At 34.1% G+C, this 20,448-nt stretch overlaps 1 protein-coding gene across 2 annotated transcripts; it reads right to left on the reverse strand.

The window, feature by feature from the left end:
• Positions 1–10,087: 10,087 nt before the first annotated feature.
• LOC110441787 lies at positions 10,088–20,128 on the reverse strand. 2 transcript variants are annotated; one of them, XM_021485039.1, is made up of 2 exons: positions 19,701–20,128; positions 10,088–12,293 (listed from the first exon to the last, which is right to left on the reverse strand). In XM_021485039.1, the coding sequence occupies exon 2, from the start codon at positions 12,258–12,260 to the stop codon at positions 11,631–11,633; it is 630 nt and encodes a 209-aa protein (XP_021340714.1). In that variant the 5' UTR covers positions 12,261–12,293; positions 19,701–20,128; the 3' UTR covers positions 10,088–11,630. The 2 variants fall into 2 exon arrangements, with proteins under 2 accessions (XP_021340714.1, XP_021340713.1); XM_021485038.1 differs by having other exon boundaries at positions 19,697–20,128.
• Positions 20,129–20,448: the final 320 nt, after the last annotated feature.

Below are 20,448 nucleotides of genomic sequence, written 5' to 3' on the forward strand. Positions count from 1 at the left end.
ATTTAATCAACAATGTCAACTGAAACAGATTATTACAAGATGATATTCAGTCAATTCTGAATAAATATCGTTTCAAATCGCTGCTGTCAATAATTATTAGTCCGACTACTGCTATAGTATTCATTGCAGATGAAATGCCATGATTTATTCATTATCCGAGTCCGTTATGACATTCACTCTCCTTTTCTGTAAAGGAGTAGGCCCAGGGTTAAAATTGATTGTGAATGAACCGCCGTGTGCCGTCTGCCTTGCACACATTCAGAAAGAATCGGGCCAAATAATTACCCAAATCCACTGGGGAGATTGCTTCCAGGTTTCGTAACTCTTCAACAGAGGCAAGAACAGATCTGATCAGTCGGACGTCCGACTCCGTTTTTCTATGAGTGTTTGTGCTTTTGACGAAGTTCTCCGTGTCCTCGTCACAACCGAACCTAACCTCCGCATTTTCCTTATCTATGAGGTCACCCAATTCAAGTATTCTAGACGCTAGAGAATTAAGCATTTCCTCTCCCTGGTTTGTTGACATTTTGTTTGTTGACGTCTGCTCAACACACTGTCTAAGCGCCAATAATTAACCGTAATCATCTGAGTGTTTGACGTAGGGGCATTATTCACGCACAGGGGCACGTTAACTGAAACGAGGCGACAAGACTCTCATTAAACAAGGTTAATCCATGACGTCATTAGTAACCACGTGATATGTCCCGAGAGGTTTTGATTTCAACCTCAAATGAAATGCATTTCTGCTGGTATTGTTCAAATAGTGGGTTGCAGCGCAAAATGTAAATATATGTATATAAAGAAAAAACAAATACCCATGAAAATAATATCAAAACTACATGTTACGTTGCAAAGTTTTAGATAACGACTTGGTTTAGACATATTTTATCGAAAACTTGACAACATAAGAAATGGACACAGATTACAATAACAATACAAATGTCTTTTCTTAAAACTCATTGGTTTAATTTGTATTTTTTCAAGTAATGAAATACATGGTATCAATAATACAAATCACATTAGCAAACATGATGAGGAATTAGAAAAGCAGAGTGTTTTGAATAGTGGACAGTGTTACTAGTGCCGTCTGTGTCGTAGAAGATCACTACCACGATCTCAAATTAAATATCTTCAAGCTATGCTCTCTCTCTCTCTCTCTCTCTCTCTCTCTCTCTCTCTCTCTCTCTCTCTCTCTCTCTTTCTCTCTCTCTCTTAATTAATTTAAAAATTGCCATCTTGTATATATAATATCAATATGTTATAGGGAAAGGGCTTTACATAAGTTGGACAACTTGTGCCCAACCCTTTTGTATATTAGATGCAAATAAAAATATGTTTAAATCAAATGATGAGGAAACAAGTAATGTGTACTTATACAAATCCTTCTCACCTTTCTAACAAGCTAGTAGCCTTGTAGATTACTTACAACTGCTTACACTACAGGTACATGCAAACAAATGACAAAAAAGAATAGCACGTGGTAAGGGACATGTTACGAGAGATATATTGAAACTATAACTGTGTAAGTGGTACTTGTGCAGTCATTTCTGCTTTGACACACAATAAATATATGTGTCGGTTATTTCATCCGCAACATTGGTTACGTAATATCAATGAATAAGTCCGACAAACACAGCCTGACATCACCAATACCATTATTTACAAGATCTACCATTGTTTCCATGATATCTGGCGCATAGAAATAGTTTTTCCTTTTATCCCTGTTATATAGTTTCGTATTGGCGGTGAGAAAATGATTTTTTTATCATGTGTCTTTAATGACGACACAAAAATAATTAAATAAATTAACAATTAGAGGCAGACAGTTAGAAAGTTCGGGTTCACTCACGGAAGTCATGGTAACATGGATTTTTCAAAGAGAATGTTTTCTCTTGTCAAAACAATTCCAACAATTCGAGTTGATCATTGGACTGCCTATCTTGTATCTATACATATATCTATACGTTTGTAAATTTATTTTGGAAAAGGCTATAGTACATATGTAAGTTGTGGTACATTGTCCCCAACATATTTATAATAAATGTGGTTAATCATAGAACTATCATATTTACGGCTGATATAGTATCAGTGAAGTTGTGCTATGGAAAGAACATTCCCTTGGAAGAAAAATATAACTGCCCTTGAATTAGAACAAAATACATATCCAGCACAAACGCAGGTGTTCACAAAAGAGGATATAATTTATTAGCAAGGTGGCATGAGGCTGGTAGTGAATGCCTGATAAGGCAATTCCTGCACAATCATCAAATTGTATTTATATTGATGCTATAAAATGGACATTAATGTATTGAAAAGCACCTTAGAGTGGTCAATTCTAGCAGTTTAGGGCGTTATATCGGATGTAATGAATTAATAAAACTAGCTCAAAACTCCAGTGGCAAAACCAGATGCGTCGACAGAATAGGTATATTTCACACTACACCTGGTTTATCTAGTGTGCACAGTCTCATCTAGGTACGTATATTGGTAAAGACTTCAATTCCTACCCAAATTGGACTCAATACAACTACCAATTGTAACCCGTTTCATTTGTCGATGAATTTGACCGGATTAACATTGCTTGGCGTATGATTTTGCGAAGGGAGATAACTATTGACATGTTTAACAAAGAATACCACTTGATGAGATTTTACATTTTTATTGAAGCCACACAAGAATTTGTTCAAACAACCAAAAACGATCAATCAGCAAAATATTATCAGCTCACGGTTGCTAGCGGTAGTGACAAGTCATGTACTGCCCTAGAAATTCTCCCTCCAGCTACCCATTCTATCAACCCCCGGTACAAATCGAAAACAACGTAGATAAGCAGGGGTTCGTTACAAATTCTGAAATATACATATCATGCTATAACTGAAAGGGGTCATAGCACACATAAATATACATATAAATGTATATGTATGTGTGCTGTGACCCATATCAGTATAGCGTATGTGTATAAATGTATGTGTATGTGTGCTGTGACCCATATCAGTAAAGGCATATGTGTATTTCAGTCATTTTTAACGAACCCCTGCGGTAGATCCATGTGGTCCCGTCTTATATGAAATACAGCCGAACAGCCAAATGTCATATTAAATGTTTCGTCTTTTCAAGCAACGTCTGGTTTCCTGTTTAATTCGACATTCAATTACTGCAACTTCACATTCCAGAAGATGTAAAACCTCAAAATTTAGCGGCTCTCCACTCTGCGCTTGTAAAAAGATGGCTGCCGTAGACTCGCAGCTGAGCCTGTGCACCGCGTCTAGACATTATTCTTCCGCGATGACGCATCAGAAAATTTGATATCTTTTGAATTCATCAACAAAAATTAAATATGACATTTAAAATATGGTTTTGTGTTTTGTTTCTACATATTTTGGCTGTATTGAACTATCAGCGTACACCATCATGTTGTATGATGGTCCTTCAATGACGGTCTATATTTTTTACATTATTTGCACAAGCTGCAGAATCTGGGACAAACGAACAGAATGGACTTCAATAGTTCTAATTATTGAAAAAAAACACGTTGATTGAAATATAAGGATTGAATCAACTCAATTCATCACCCCATGAAATAGATCAAAGCAAGATTCAATCCTTAAGTATATCGGTACGTTTATCGGTAAGTATATCTTACCTCGAAATTAGGTGTTTACAATAAAAAAAAGCGGAAGTCGAAGTCAATATAGAAGAAATCAAACCAAAAGTAATGAAAGCAACAACAAGAACCGAGGTGATACTAAAACATAAAGGGAAAACGTCACCAAAATTAGAATACAGGACCTGAGGAGATACCAAACTAATACGAAAAACAACAACAGAAACTGAAGAGACGCAAAAACAAAGAGAAAGACGCCACAAGAGCTGAGAAGACACCAAACAAGGCAACAGTAAAAAATGAAGAGAAAGAGAAAGACATTCACAAGAAACACCCCCAATGTTTGGGGGCGTCACCTACTGATTTCATTTTTTTAGTACTTGTGGATTTAACCAAAACACTAAACAGCCCAGTAGACGATCGTGAAAAATAGATTTGATATTAGACAAATAAAACTCTTCTGTACTGTACCACTGACCTTAAAGGACCTTAGCCAATGTTACTATACACTGATACATAGAGAATAATACATGCCTATTTCCATATCACACCCAGTATCAACCCGAAACTGCAATATCAGCCCAAGGGCCGAAGGCCCGAGGATTTATATTGGTCGAGGGTTGATACTTGGTATGATATGAAATAAATAATGTTTTAATCTGTTTATTACATACTTATTAATAAAAGCTACTATCTTATGATCATTATTTCTTTTGAAATATTGAAAAAGGAAAACAAATCCAAAAGGGGTGTGGGTTTTGCGGGCTGAGACGGGTTTTGGAGTGTGATACGGCGGGGGCTAATACGGCTTTTGGGGTGTGATACGGCGAGGGTTGATATGGGTAAGAGCAATTGTGTCGTATCGCATATACAAAAACCCCGTATTTATTAGTAAGTATGTAATACATTTAATTATGTTTGGGAGTGCTAGCAATAAATTTTGGGAGTGCTAGCAATAAATATGTCAGCAGAAAAAACACGATGATAATGAAAGACAAGGAAAGTGCTGTGTCATTGCACTACAGTCAAAATGGGTAGCGTACGGTGTAGTGTTGTAACAATCGAGGTCACCTTACACTCACCTTGGATGGTTATCACTACATATCGTGTAACGAATGTGGTTTTTATGACACTGGAGGAAAAAAAATTGAACTTGAATATGGTGAGTCAAGTAACATGACTAGGTGTTTTTTTATTATTAGTAAGAGCGATTAACAGATATCATCCAACTAATGTTGGTTTTTTAAAGGATTGTTTTCTTCAGATGATACGTGTTTAAGTAGTATAGTTTTCCCAATGATGCTTTGAGGCAATCCGATTGGTTCCATATTCCTTTTTCTCACCTCGCAAAAGAAGATGATAAAAAAATGGCTAACAACATAAATGTGAAATGTAATAGATAGGTTTAATAGAAGGTGAATTTCGGCTCCCTGAAAACCGAACAGGTTGCCGCAAAGCATCGTGGTAGAACATTTCAACACCCTGTCGTTATTAACCTTTAAGTTTACCTCCCCTTTTCCCCCCACCAAATGGACCACAGAAGGGGACTGTTCCGTTTCTGTTACAGATCTGAATATTTCCGACCTATTTCTTTCTTTCTTTTTAACTCTATATGTTATTGCTTTTCCATCAGATTTTTTTTTTTACATCTTTATTTGTTTTTCACATGTTTTTGTTTACAAAAGACAGCACAAAACACAACTAGCATACACTCTTGCAGCCCTACTATGGACATTTAAGGAGAAGTTTCGACTTCCCATCCGAGATGTGCATTACACAAGTAGTACCTGTATATTTGTGGCAACGGAATTTATAACTAACTGAGTGTTCTAAGGGAAGCAACTGTTATCGTTTCTAACGCCGTAACGAAAACTGCATTCCATTTACATGAATGCGATTAAATTAGATTTGCCTTTTATGTAAATTGAGAAAAAACTACCTTTTCACTCAAACGACACTTTGAAGCTACCGTTATTTAATGCCAGCTGTAGATGCTGATTTAATGAGCTTTTAATTTGAGAAATTCCCGGAATGAATTAAGGTGGGTCCATCCTTTTTGAAAAACCCATGTCATTTTTTTCTGATTAGGCTTATTTTCTCGCATTTTTTGCGTAGATTCCATATATGAAAAGATCAAAGGGAGTTCTTGACTTACTGTTTGAGATATATGAGCTGAAAGGTAGCCACTTTTCTCAAATTTTCCCGCAAATTATGAAAACTAAGTAATAATATGTTTTCTACAATATTTACAAAACTTAAGTTACCATCAAGTTTAATATTTTTAAAACATTATGTGATGTACTATCAAAAGCAAAAATTGCTGAGAGTATGATAAGAAAACAATCTGACAATTACGCAAACGCCTGTGCACTGTTTTGAATATGACACTATATATTTACCTCATTGTAAAAAGTGACTGAAACTCGTCTGCTCGTGTCTGAATGGTTCGGTTCGGTATGGGTTTACGCTCACTTTCACTCTCTACACCCCTGGAATATGTCGTAGCAAAATCGAAGGCTCAATGTGTAGCACCTTGTGGATAAGACGAGAAGACTAGTTCGGTCCTTTGATGTACATCAAAAGAATCTCGCGGTCGCGTAACGGTAAAAAATGACTTTGATGTCGGGCGTTGCTCCTTTGTAATCTTTAAAGGACAAGTATCAGCCAAGTGATTGGTCAGGTTTTTTTACCTGACACCAATCAAATAGCTAGCTATGACATATTCCAGTGGTGTAGAGAGCGAAAGTGAGCGTAACCCCTGGATATCGAGGATGGGGTCCTTCACTGGCTTCGGGAAATTGACGATGACTCGAGACATTAATTTTCAGTTGCAGTTTTCAGACGCTCTTTCGTATCACTTGAAGCTGTTTACACCGCAATTTATTACTTTTTTTCTGAACAAAATCTCTGTCTACCGTCAAGACGGAATAGCTGTAATGCTTCGAATGACATTTTCAACGTCAAGATCTAGCGAAGCGTCGCCGTCAGCGTGATTGGTAATGGTCATAATTCTTCCATCGTACGTCATGATCTGTTCTGTTCAAGTGATGATGTGAAACTCTGCGTATCGTTTGTTCTATTCAACATGTAGATAAGTGAGCAATAACAATGGAAAGCACATATTCTTTCACGTTCAGGCTCCATCAGCAGCAGCTGTCATATCGCTGTCATCAGCTGCGAAGTTAAACTTTCGGTGTAATCGACTTTCGTTCTTATTTACGGGAGTTCAATATCAAATTGAATAAGGTTATTTATATAAAAAAAATGGTCGCCCTGGATAGTTTTCATTTTTTTTGACGTTATTATTTATTGCTAATAATTATTGATGACACTTTTTAAATCCAAGCGTGGTGTTGATAGGTTACCGTAAATCATTCTGAAATGTGGCCAACATGCGCAGCTTACAATGACTTTATTTAGCAATATAATGTTAACCTTGTACAGATAATATAATGTTAACCTTGTACAGATAATATAGTTTTAACCTTGTACAGATAATATAATATTAACCTCATACAGATAATGTTATGTTAACCTTGTACATACAATGTAATGTTAACATTGTACAGATAATATAATGATAACCTTGTCCAGATAATATAATGTTAACCTTGAACAGATAATATAGTGTTAACCTTGTACTGGTAATATAAGGTTAACCTTGTACAGATAATATAATGTTAGCCTTGTACAGATAATATAATGATAACATTGTACAGATAATATAATGTTAACATTGTACAGATGATATAATGTTAACCTTGTACAGATAATATAGTTTTAACCTTGTACAGATAATATAATATTAACCTCATACAGATAATGTAATGTTAACCTTGTACAGACAATATAATGTTAACCTTGTACAGATAAAATAATGTTAACTTTGTACAGATAATATAATGTTAACCTTGCACAGATATTTCAATGTTAACCTTGTACAGATAATATAGTGTTAACCTTGTACTTGTAATATAATGTTAACATTGTACAGATAATATAATTTTAACCTTGTTCAGATAATATAATTTTAATCTTGTACAGATAATATAATGTTAACCTTGTTCAGATAATATAATGTTAACCTTGTACAGATATTTCAATGTTAACCTTGTACAGATAATATAGTGTTAACCTTGTACAGATAATGTAATGTTATTCTTTTACAGATAATATAATGTTAACCTTGTACACATAATATAATGATAACATTGTACAGATAATATAATGTTAACATTGTACAGATGATATAATGTTAACCTTGTACAGATAATATTATGTACAGATAATATAATTTTAACATTGTACAGATAATATAATTTAAACCTTGTACAGATAATGTAATGTTAACCTTGTACAGACAATATAATGTTAACCTTGTACAGATAAAATAATGTTAACTCTGTACAGATAATATAATTTTAACCTTGTACAGTTAATATAATATTAACCTCATACAGATAATGTTATGTTAACCTTGTACATATAATGTAATGTTAACATTCTACAGATAATATAATGTTAACATTGTACAGATGATATAATGTTAACCTTGTACAGATAATATAGTGTTAACCTTGTACTTGTAATATAATGTTAACATTGTACAGATAATATAATGTTAACATTGTACAGATGATATAATGTTAACCTTGTACAGATAATATTATGTACAGATAATATAATTTTAACATTGTACAGATAATATAATTTAAACCTTGTACAGATAATGTAATGTTAACCTTGTACAGATAATATAATGTTAACCTTGTACAGATAATATAATTTTAACCTTGTACAGATAATATAATATTAACCTCATACAGATAATGTTATGTTAACCTTGTACATATAATGTAATGTTAACATTGTACAGATAATATAATGTTAACATTGTACAGATAATATAATGTTAACCTTGTACAGATAATATAATGTTTACCTTGTACAGATAATATAGTGTTAACCTTGTACAGATAATGTAATGTTAACATTGTACAGATAATATAATGTTAACATTGTACAGATGATATAATGTTAACCTTGTACAGATAATATAATGATAACCTTGTACAGATAATGTAATGTTAACTTTGTACAGATAATATAATGTTAACCTTGTACAGCTAATATTATGTACAGATAATATAATGTTAACCTTGTACAGATAATGTAATGTTAACCTTGTACAGACAATATAATGTTAACCTTGTACAGATAAAATAATGTTAACTTTGTACAGATAATATAATTTTAACCTTGTTCAGATAATATAATTTTAATCTTGTACAGATAATATAATGTTAACCTTGTTCAGATAATAAAATTTTAATCTTGTACAGTTAATGTAATGTTAACCTTGTACAGATAATATAATTTTAACCTTGTACAGATAAAAGAATGTCAACTTTGTACAGATAATATAATGTTAACCTTGTACAGATAATATAATGTTAACATAGTACAGATAATATAATGTTAACCTTGTACAGATAATATTATGTACAGATAATATAATGTTAACCTTGTACAGATAATATAATTTTAACCTTGCACAGATAAAATAATGTTAACTTTGTACAGATAATGTAATGTTAACCTTGTACAGATAATATAATGTTAACCTAGTACAGATAATATAATGTTAACCTTGTACAGATAATATAATGTTAACCTTGTACAGATAATATAATGTTAACCTTGTACAGATAATATAATGTTAACCTTGTACAGATAATATAGTGCTAACCTTGGACAGACACTATAATGTTAACCTTGTACAGATAATATAATGTTAACCTTGTACAGATAATCTAATGTTATTCTTTTACAGATAATATAATGTTAACCTTGTACAGATAATCTAATGTTATTCTTTTACAGATAATATAATGTTAACCTTGAACAGATAATATAATGTTAACCTTGTACAGATAATGTAATGTTATTCTTTTACAGATAATATAATGTTAACCTTGAACAGATAATATAATGTTAACCTTGTACAGATAATATAATTTTAACCTTGTACAGTTAATATAATATTAACCTCATACAGATAATGTAATGTTAACCTTGTACAGATAATATAGTGTTAACCTTGTACAGATAATATAATATGCCAACGTTAAGCAAGGCCGTGTGATAAATGACAAGGAGAAGGGATTGATATGTTTATGGACAGTTATGAAGCTGTTAGATTGACTCTGTGATTCATTTGTCAATTGATCACATTAAATTCACTGATACCTTTAACCTTGTACAGATAATATAATGTTAACCTTGTACAGATAATATTATGTACAGATAATATAATGTTAACCTTGTACAGATAATCTAATGTTATTCTTTTACAGATAATATAATGTTAACCTTGTACAGATAATCTAATGTTATTCTTTTACAGATAATATAATGTTAACCTTGAACAGATAATATAGTGTTAACCTTGTACAGATAATGTAATGTTATTCTTTTACAGATAATATAATGTTAACCTTGTACAGATAATCTAATGTTATTCTTTTACAGATAATATAATGTTAACCTTGAACAGATAATATAGTGTTAACCTTGTACAGATAATATAATATGCCAACGTTAAGCAAGGACGTGTGATAAATGACAAGGAGAAGGGATTGATATGTTTATGGACAGTTATGAAGCTGTTAGATTGACTCTGTGATTCATTTGTCAATTGATCACATTAAATTCACTGATACCTTTGTATTGTTATTCAACAAGAAAGTCATGAGTACTTAGTACAAATGAGACAAAATGTCATCATCAATTATGGCGATACCTACGTTAACTTTGCCATCTTTTCCGAAGAATACGGTTAATATCTAAATCGAAGGTTACTTACAAATTCTGTGCACACGAAGGAATAGAATGAACTTCTCTGAGTTTCGTGCACAAATAATGTGTGACATTGAGATGATTTTTTTTAAGAAATGTGAGCTTACCTGAGCACTGAAGCTACACAAAATGATGTCTTTCATATGAAATGTTAGCCTGACGATCATGTAGAAAGGTCCGGGAACCCCGGAAGGTCATTTTGTATATCGATTATTTATAATTTATAATGAAACTCAATTATCGAAATGGAACATGCAGCATAAGTTATGAATGTTCATTTTCGTATTTTTCTGACAGTTCGTGTAATGATAAAATCACCAATCAAATAACAAACAACAGTCACGGATGCACCAAGTACTACAGTGTGTAAGTGGATCAGGGGAGACAACTTCTCCTACAGCTGCAGTGCAAAAGTAATCGCTTCAAACATGAGACAAAGAAAAGTATTAACGAATCTTTAATATCGTAGAATTCTATATTTAATCATGTACAGAACGTTATTGTATCTGAATACTTTGCTTGTATATGTTCGCTATGATGCGAGAGGAACAAGGTACCAACTTGTGATAGTAGTTGATGATAAATTATCGTGTGTTAATTCCCGACCGATCATGTTGATGTTTATAGACCAGGTACAGTATACCTTGTTTGTATAAGCTTTTATAATATCATCTTTTAAAGTAATTAAGGTGGCGAAAATCATCATAAATAAAGAAGGAACTAGTATTCATTAAAAACACGAAAGAAAGAAATCGCAACAAAATCCCATCGTCACTACATCAAGAAGCCAATTAGAGTTATCCCCCTTGTTGTATGTGTTTTTAGTCATAAGTTAACATAACCATCCTTGATTCAACGTCTTTCACAATAACTTTATGCTTGCATTGTTTACTCCTTGAGTTAAACTCGTAACAGAAAATCTTACGATTTTACGAGAGCAACAATACCTCCACTTGACGGACTCTCAATTGAAACTCATGTGGATCTTTCTGTCATACATGTCTATATAAGTTAAAAGAGCATGTATTTGTTAGTAGGATAGACTGTGCCATCACCTTGTACACACCTTCTTTATTTTTTTGTAATGGTTCGTTACTGTGATGAAGGATTGTCTAATTATTGTTAATGTTATCAAGTATATGAATATTTTTTTTATCTCAATCTGACGTCAGCAATTGATGTGTAGTTCTTTAAGCTCTATACAGTTTGATTTCAACAGGGAATCTTCTTCTTCGGTCTCTTTATTGTCGTTTTCATCCAGTTCCAATATCGTGTTTTCGGTAAGACACGATTCCTGTCTACGGTACCAGCCTTGGGCATTGTTCATTGAGTTCTCAAGATCACTACTACTAGCTCCATCATCGGTGTCAAGGTCGGAGTCAATTTTCTGGTGTGGTTTCTTCACTTCCGGTTGCCGAGAACAATCGCTCATAAACACAGGAAGAGCCATAAATGGTAAAAGTCCTGACCCGACAACACTCACGTTTTTGACTCGTGTGTCTATATTCATTGAATCTAGAAGTTTATTAATAGATTCTAGTCTGCCTTTTTTCTCCAAACGAATTCTAACTTTATTGATGTCTTTCATGAAGTAATCCACCTCTTCATCAACATCAGAATTCGTTTTCCTGCTGTTTCGTAGTCCCATAACTAGTACGCCCACCATTCCTATACTATACATAGTTACCACAGCAACGGTGAACTTCATTGCACCTTCCGCATCGTAGGGACCCTCAGTACTGTTTTGGGAAACGGAAGTGACATTAGAAAGGGTAACATTATACGCACTGTTTTCCATCGTTCCTGCCACATCCGCTATATTGGACAGGATCTGTAAAAAACGATATTCATTTCAATGAATGAAGAAGCAGTAGACGTGGTGTAAGAAAACATTCGTTTTGTCTGCCCTATCGAACTGATGATGTTTTGATGTACATGTGTCTCTCTACATATTGAGTAATGGACACCAATAGCTTGGAATCTTTGTCTGCAAAACTTCCATTGTGAGTAATGTATTTTCAAAGTTCCGTACTTACGGAAGCTTACTGAGCTTAATGGGAAATTATATAATATCAATACAACAGGATAAAAAAGCATATACCATGCCTTCAAAACTCAAGACAAATCTAAAAATAGAAAGGAAAAAAAGAAGATACACCATATCAACAACACGACAGGATGTTGTAAAAAGATAAAAGAAAAGCAAAGAGAAGCGTCAACGCACGAGGACAAAGAAATACAGCAAATATAGCATAGCGTCAACAAAGTAGCAAAACAAATATGTTCAAGCTTCAACAAAAAAGGACATAATAGAATAGCAAATATTTGGCATAGTCAAATCACAAATACAAAGTAGCATTGCAAATACAGCATAGCGTCAACTAACAAAGACAAAGTAACATAGCAAATATATCATAGCGTCAACTCACAAGGACAAAATAACACAGCAAATATATCATAGCGTCAACTCACAAGGACAAAGTAACACTTCAAATACATTATAGAGTCAACTCACAAGGACAAAGTAACACTTCAAATATATCATAGCGTCTACTCACAAGGACAAAATAACACAGCAAATATATCATAGCGTCAACTCACAGGGACAAAGTAACACATCAAATATAGCATAGCGTCAACTCACAAGGACAAAATAGCACAGCAAATATATCATAGCGTCAACTCACAAGGACAAAGTAACACTTCAAATATATCATAGCGTCAACTCACAAGGACAAAAAACACAGGAAATATACCATAGCGTCAACACACCAGGCAAAAAAAATAACATAGCAAAGCGTCAACACACAAAGACAAAAAAACACAGCAAATATAGTATAGCGTCAACTCACAAGAACAAAGTAACAAAGCCAATACATCATAGAGTCAACTCACAAAGACAAAGAAGTATTGCAACTATTTTGTTTTAATGTGATATTAGATTAATCTTCCAAAATAGCATTTAACCAATTCTAAAAACTTAGTATCCCTGTGTAATTTGAAAAAATACACACAAAGAATGTGCTTTAGGTAGTGAGCAACTATAAGGAAAGTAGGTTACTTGTGGTATTTATTTTATTTTGTTAAAGCCGTTTATAATTTTTTAAACATTGGAATATATAATGCAATACAAATTTGTTGTTTTAAATGGAAAAGTAATTACACATCAGGTTGTTACCTCGGCAACACGCGGTGTTTTGTTTACAGTACACGACTAACATTGTCATATTTACAGTGTTTTTTTTACAGTACACGACTAACATTGACATATTTACAGTGTTGTGTTTACAGTACACGACTAACATTGTCATATATACAGTGTTTTGTTTACAGTACACGACTAACATCGTCATATTTACAGTGTTTTGTTTACAGTACACGAATAACATTGTCATATTTACAGTGTTTTGTTTTCAGTACACGACTAACATTGTCATATTTACGGTACACGACTAACATTGTCATATTTACAGGTTTTGTTTACAGTACACGACTAACATTGTCATATGTACAGTACACGACTAACATTGTCATATTTATAGTGTTTTGTTTACCGTACACGACTAACATTGTCATATTTACAGGGTTTTGTTTACAGTACACGACTAACATTGTCATATATACAGTGTTTTGTTTACAGTACACGACTAACAACGTCATATTTACAGTGTTTTGTTTACAGTACACGAATAACATTGTCATATTTACAGTGTTTTGTTTTCAGTACACGACTAACATTGTCATATTTACATTGTTTTGTTTACAGTACACGACTAACATTATCATATTTACAGTGTTTTGTTTACAGTACACGACTAACATTGTCATATTTACGGTACACGACTAACATTGTCATATTTACAGCGTTTTGTTTACAGTACACGACTAACATTGTCATATATACAGTGTTTTGTTTACAGTACACGACTAACAACGTCATATTTACAGTGTTTTGTTTACAGTACACGACTAACATTATCATATTTACAGTGTTTTGTTTACAGTACACGACTAACATCGTCATATTTACAGTGTTTTGTTTACAGTACACGACTAACATCGTCATATTTACAGTGTTTTGTTTACAGTACACGACTAACATCGTCATATTTACAGTGTTTTGTTTACAGTACACGAATAACATTGTCATATTTACAGTGTTTTGTTTTCAGTACACGACTAACATTGTCATATTTACAGTTTTTTGTTTACAGTACACGACTAACATTGTCATATGTACAGTACACGACTAACATTGTCATATTTACAGTGTTTTGTTTACAGTACACGACTAACATTGTCATATTTACAGAGATTCAAGTTGTTGAGGACTATGATTAACTTTAATTGTCGTCGTTTGTTATCTCTTTTGAAAATATTCTTTTTCCTTGTGCGATATGAATTACTGAGGCATTTAAAAGACAAATAGCACACTCATACTCAAAGTAAGAAGCTGCTTAAATTTAGGAAGGTTTGTACGACGTTCTTGCCTTTGCTTAACGGTAAATGAATTAACACACACTAAAGGGAGACGTCAAGAGGGGCACCGACGCTTTATAAACACAAAAGCATTAAATGTTCTTTGTTATAGATACGTAATGTCAATACTATTCTTATAGTCAATTATTGTTCAAACCAAATAGCGTGTGTAAACAATATGTTGAATTTTCAATCTGTAATATTTGCATGGAATTTTAATTGGATGCTTTTGGTTTACATCTCGAGATTTACACGCAGCATGTCACATGAAAGTAGTGGAACGATTTATTGCTAAAGTGCGTTCGCAATGAAACAACCGAAAAATTCATATGTCTAGCAAATTTATCTCTCACAAATAACTGTATCTCGAAAATTCGGGAATTCCGCGAATTTAGTTTAGTTTCAGTTATATCAAAAAGTAAGCATTTAAATAAATTTGTTTCTATTCTGGCCGAATATCTCGGAAAGTGGGATGTACCAATAAACATAGTTCTTAAATATGAATAAAAGGGTTAAATAAGAATGAAGAAACTACGCCCCTCAACTCACAGGGACATGGTAACACATCAAATATATCATAGAGTCAACTCACAAGTACAAAATAACACAGCAAATATATCATAGCGTCAACTCACAAGGACAAAGTAACACTTCAAATATATCATAGCGTCAACTCACAAGGACAAAAAACACAGGAAATATACCATAGCGTCAACACATCAGGACAAAAAAAAAATAGCAAAGCGTCAACACACAAAGACAAAAAAACACAGCAAATATATCATAGCGTGCAACTCCAAAGAACAAGGTAACACAGCTAATACATCATAGAGTCAACTCACAAAGACAAAGAAGTATTGCAACTACGCCCCAAAATAATGAAGAAACTATATAAAAATAACATGTAGTTTTGAAAAAAAAGCGTCCATTTGTGATTTTGGGCCCTCAACTTTACCCCTCATATATCGGAATGGTCTCCAAGCTGACCTTAATTTCATGTTATATCATGACCATGATGGCATAACCCCAAGGTATGTATATACAAAAAATAAAACGTATCGGTGAAAGCTATTCAAAGGCCCTTATTTGTATCCCGCCTTTTGATAACAGATCAAAATAACATTACCTTATACAACTGATCATATTTTGTTTTACTTTTATACATGTTATAGATTTCAAAGTTAGCATTTTTAATGTCAAAATTGTCAACATTTTATAACAGAATACATGTAAATAATGTCAGTATATATCGTCTATTTATGTAAGTTTGCTTCTATCGATGTTATGATATTTTGAACATGATTGACTTTAAAATGATATGGAATTCTTACATTTTCTATTTCATACCATTTAAGCTGTTAAAAAACACATTGGCGTACCGACATATTGTACACGAAGTAAAATAAAAAGCAATCTATGTAACAAAGCGTCATAAATCAAGAACATAATCGAACATGAAAGTTGACTGGAAAAGAAACTAAATGGAATCAAGCGGACACCAAAACCAAATCAAAAGAAGTAGCACCATGGCACAGAAGCTAAGCCAGATGATTCAGAAAGAAAAACCTGTTTGTCACTTTTTCACGTTTAAGGTGGTGGACTTTTAGTCACCGAGCTGGCCGTGACCATGTAGCTGGCACGCTTTACATGATAGCGCTGTTGTTTTGATACGTTATCAGTTGACAGAAGTTGTAAACTTGTTGCGAAATAAAGGTTTTGATATTCCTTTTTTTCTAATATCTCTTCATTAAACCGTATTTCCAGTTATTGTTTAATCTGTTTTTCTTAATTGACATGAAGAAGAGACAATACGAGTGTAAAGGGTTGTCAACATATATGCAGTATTAAGAAGTTCCAACGATTTGAGGATTAAAATGCACATTCTTATTGTTCACAAATAAAATTCCATGAAGTGCGGTATTTCAAGAAATATATTTCGTTTCGTTATATTGTGAGTGAAGGATCTGTAAATTGTAGTAACTAATGGCACGTGAAGTCCGTGCTTTACCTGTACAGGTGTGTAAATACCTGGGTTCAACTGGGGGTTTTCATCGAGGTATTTGTTACACACAGAGACGGATGTTCCACGTTGGCTCCGTCAATTATTTTTTATGATGAGCGAGGAGGAACCTATCGAGAGGGAAGCAACAGTCTCCAATGAGAGTTCAGCTAATAGCCTTACCACAGAAGATGCGTTGTCATTGTTTTCGTCACGGCTTGACTCCGTGTTAAAGAGACAGATGTTTAGTATTTTTAAGGAAATTGACGCCAAGCTTCAGGCACATGACGAGTTGGTGGCAGAAAACAGTAAAAGTGACTTTAAATACAAGTTTCAGTCCAACGAGAAACAAGTCAAGTTTAATTCCGACAGAATCGTGGAATTGAAGCGTGCAGTGGCGCCCGTAGAAGAAGGCAACAGGCAGTGTGCTACAGAAAAATTAGAAGCGTGTGTGGCGGCCCTTGGGGAGAGGAACAAAATTGTTAAAATAGCCGATAGACATGGCTGGGATACCGTGGGTGAATATTTGGACGATCCTATTGCTGACGACGCTGAGGATTCAGTGCGATTACGTCAGGTAGAGGCCAGGGCTATTCGAAGTCGTAAGGTTAAAGGGCACGGGGTAAGCCCTATGCACGGGGAGGACAGAATAATTATACCAGCGGGGGACAGCAGAGAGACCGAANCCGTAGAAGAAGGCAACAGGCAGTGTGCTACAGAAAAATTAGAAGCGTGTGTGGCGGCCCTTGGGGAGAGGAACAAAATTGTTAAAATAGCCGATAGACATGGCTGGGATACCGTGGGTGAATATTTGGACGATCCTATTGCTGACGACGCTGAGGATTCAGTGCGATTACGTCAGGTAGAGGCCAGGGCTATTCGAAGTCGTAAGGTTAAAGGGCACGGGGTAAGCCCTATGCACGGGGAGGACAGAATAATTATACCAGCGGGGGACAGCAGAGAGACCGAAGAGAATATGGGTTTCCTTCACAGGAGTCACAACAGCTTTTTCGTGGCCTTCAACAGTTTGGTGGATACATGGGGGAGAACCCCGGGGCCCAGCAGGGTTTCGGAGGGGGAGGAGCAGCACCGTTCTTCCAAGGAGGAATGCCTCAGTTTGTCGGAGGCGGTGTCAACAGGTTCGCCGGCAACAGTTTCGGCGGAGCAGCGAATGGGACGAACACGGGAAGAACCGGGGGAGTGTGCTACTATTGTAACGGGGCTGGACACTGGGCACAGAACTGCCCAAGGAAAGTCAGGGCTTTGCCTTCAATTACCCAGACAGCAGCAGGACCAAAATCCTAAGGTTTCCATTGATATGGTAAGAATTGACTGTGATGCAAATTTAGCTGATGATATACATGAAATTACTTGTAACAAACGATACCTGATTAGCTAATTATAGCGTATAAAAGAATTATAGTCTTTTTGTTGTTTGTTCACTTACGATTTATAGATATGAAATAATTTATATTCGTATGAGGGACGAAGGAGAATATAACACATTTTAGTTTCATACCGTTAAAAATAGTAAAAAAAATGCATTATAATCCTTCTGTTAACTATAAAAGAAGGAAAATTCTAATTTATCATTCGGAGTGGTTTCTTTTGGTTGATAATACATTTTAAAGCAGCTGTTAAACATGTTTTGTGGAAATACCCGGACTATTTCTGATTGGAAAAAAAATGTTTTGTGGAAAGACCCGGACTATTTATGATTAAAAAAACATGTTTTGTGGAAAGACCCGGACTATTTCTGATTGGACAAACATGTTTTGTGGAAAGACGCGGACTATTTCTGATTGGAAAAACATGTTTTGTGGAAAGACCCGGACTATTTCTGATTCGAAAAAACATGTTTTGTTGAAAGACCCGGACTATTTCTGATTGGAAAAACATGTTTTGTGGAAAGACCCGGACTATTTCTGATTGGAAAAACATATTTTTAATAGTTATTGGTATAATGATTTGGAGGTTGTTACAGAGGCATTTATCTATAACATATATAATATTAAAACAAATGAGAAGAGTTTCTTAGTTCCTTCCTAGCGCGTTAACCTCTTTAGATGTTTCTCTTATTATATAACTTTGTCTAACTTATATATAATACTGTGCCTATATTCATTTCGCGAATATCGTCTTAACTGTTACATCAATGATTGTTGATTCCTAAAATTAGCAATACTATCTTGACGATGTTTATTCATCACTTCGAAATGTCTGAATAACTTGTGCAAAACATTTGAATGCTAATTTACTCAAAATTTACTTACAATATGAATCGCGAATTAAACAGGTATACAGTTTTCTAATTAGTACTAAGTTGGTGCCTAAATGACCTCAAAATACCTCTAGTATATTTGTATATCATATTAAGGGTTTAAATGGAAGTAAAGCGGTTTATTTAACATACACAAAGACTGGTTTATATATATTTTTATACTGTACACGATCACCAAAATTCTCAAAATCAACAATAGATTTTAAATATGTCACTTTAATTTTAAACGATTGCTGCATTAGTTCAAACTAATAAATATTGCAGATATATCTTTATTACAGATTTTGTCGTGAAGGCTTTTCCATGTATGAAACCAATAAGGCAATTTACATGCATCTGGCCGTCAACACAATAGCAAATGATATGCAGAAAAGAAGTTTAAACCTCTCTCTAAAGCCTTCATGCTAATTATCAATATACATATACAAGCTCCTTCATAAACCCTTCTAACACATGAGTATACTGGTATACTTACATACTGTTTAATGTCCACTGTCTTCAGTTAACGTACCAACACCATGCTGATCCTTGTAACACTGTCTTCCTGATGAGAACATCATTTGAAGCTTGAAATCCAATGGAAACTTAAACATTATAACCGTCTGTCCTTTCAATATTCCCTGTTTTCAGCGCGCTGCTTGTAAAATCCACCCTGTCTTTTTGGACTTGTAGTGGATGTCATCCAAAAATAGCAAACGTCTCTTTTCAATTTTTAGAACTGTCAATGCCAAATGCTTGCACACCTTGAAACGATACCCTTATGATTCGACCCGCAATAGCTAACCAATTGTGTATATATATACACACACACGAACACGTACTATGTATGTATTCTAAACTTACCCCGTCAGAATACACTAAAAAGATTTAAGTCGAACTTGTGTGAAAATTGTAATTCTATCTAACAAAGCACACGCGTTCCACCACGATTGAACTATAATTAAAAAAACAACGTGATCGCTACACATTTGTGTACTCAAATCAGGTAAATAGCCGGCCATTAAAGTATCTGAACACAGAGTATAAGGCATTGCATTATGAAACGACCATTCCATATGTAGCCTACCGATGGATAGCATTGTTCTGACATATATAACAAAAATACAGAGTAGATTATTTACATGTATTTTGATATGAAATATTTAAATGACATTTATCTGGATGAATACATTGCGTGAGTGATACCACTTAGATTTAATAATTGATGTCCCTGTATGGTATAATAAA

The sequence above is a fragment of the Mizuhopecten yessoensis genome, unplaced genomic scaffold (assembly GCF_002113885.1).
Source record: "Mizuhopecten yessoensis strain PY_sf001 unplaced genomic scaffold, ASM211388v2 scaffold716131, whole genome shotgun sequence".
Classification (NCBI taxonomy): domain Eukaryota; kingdom Metazoa; phylum Mollusca; class Bivalvia; order Pectinida; family Pectinidae; genus Mizuhopecten; species Mizuhopecten yessoensis.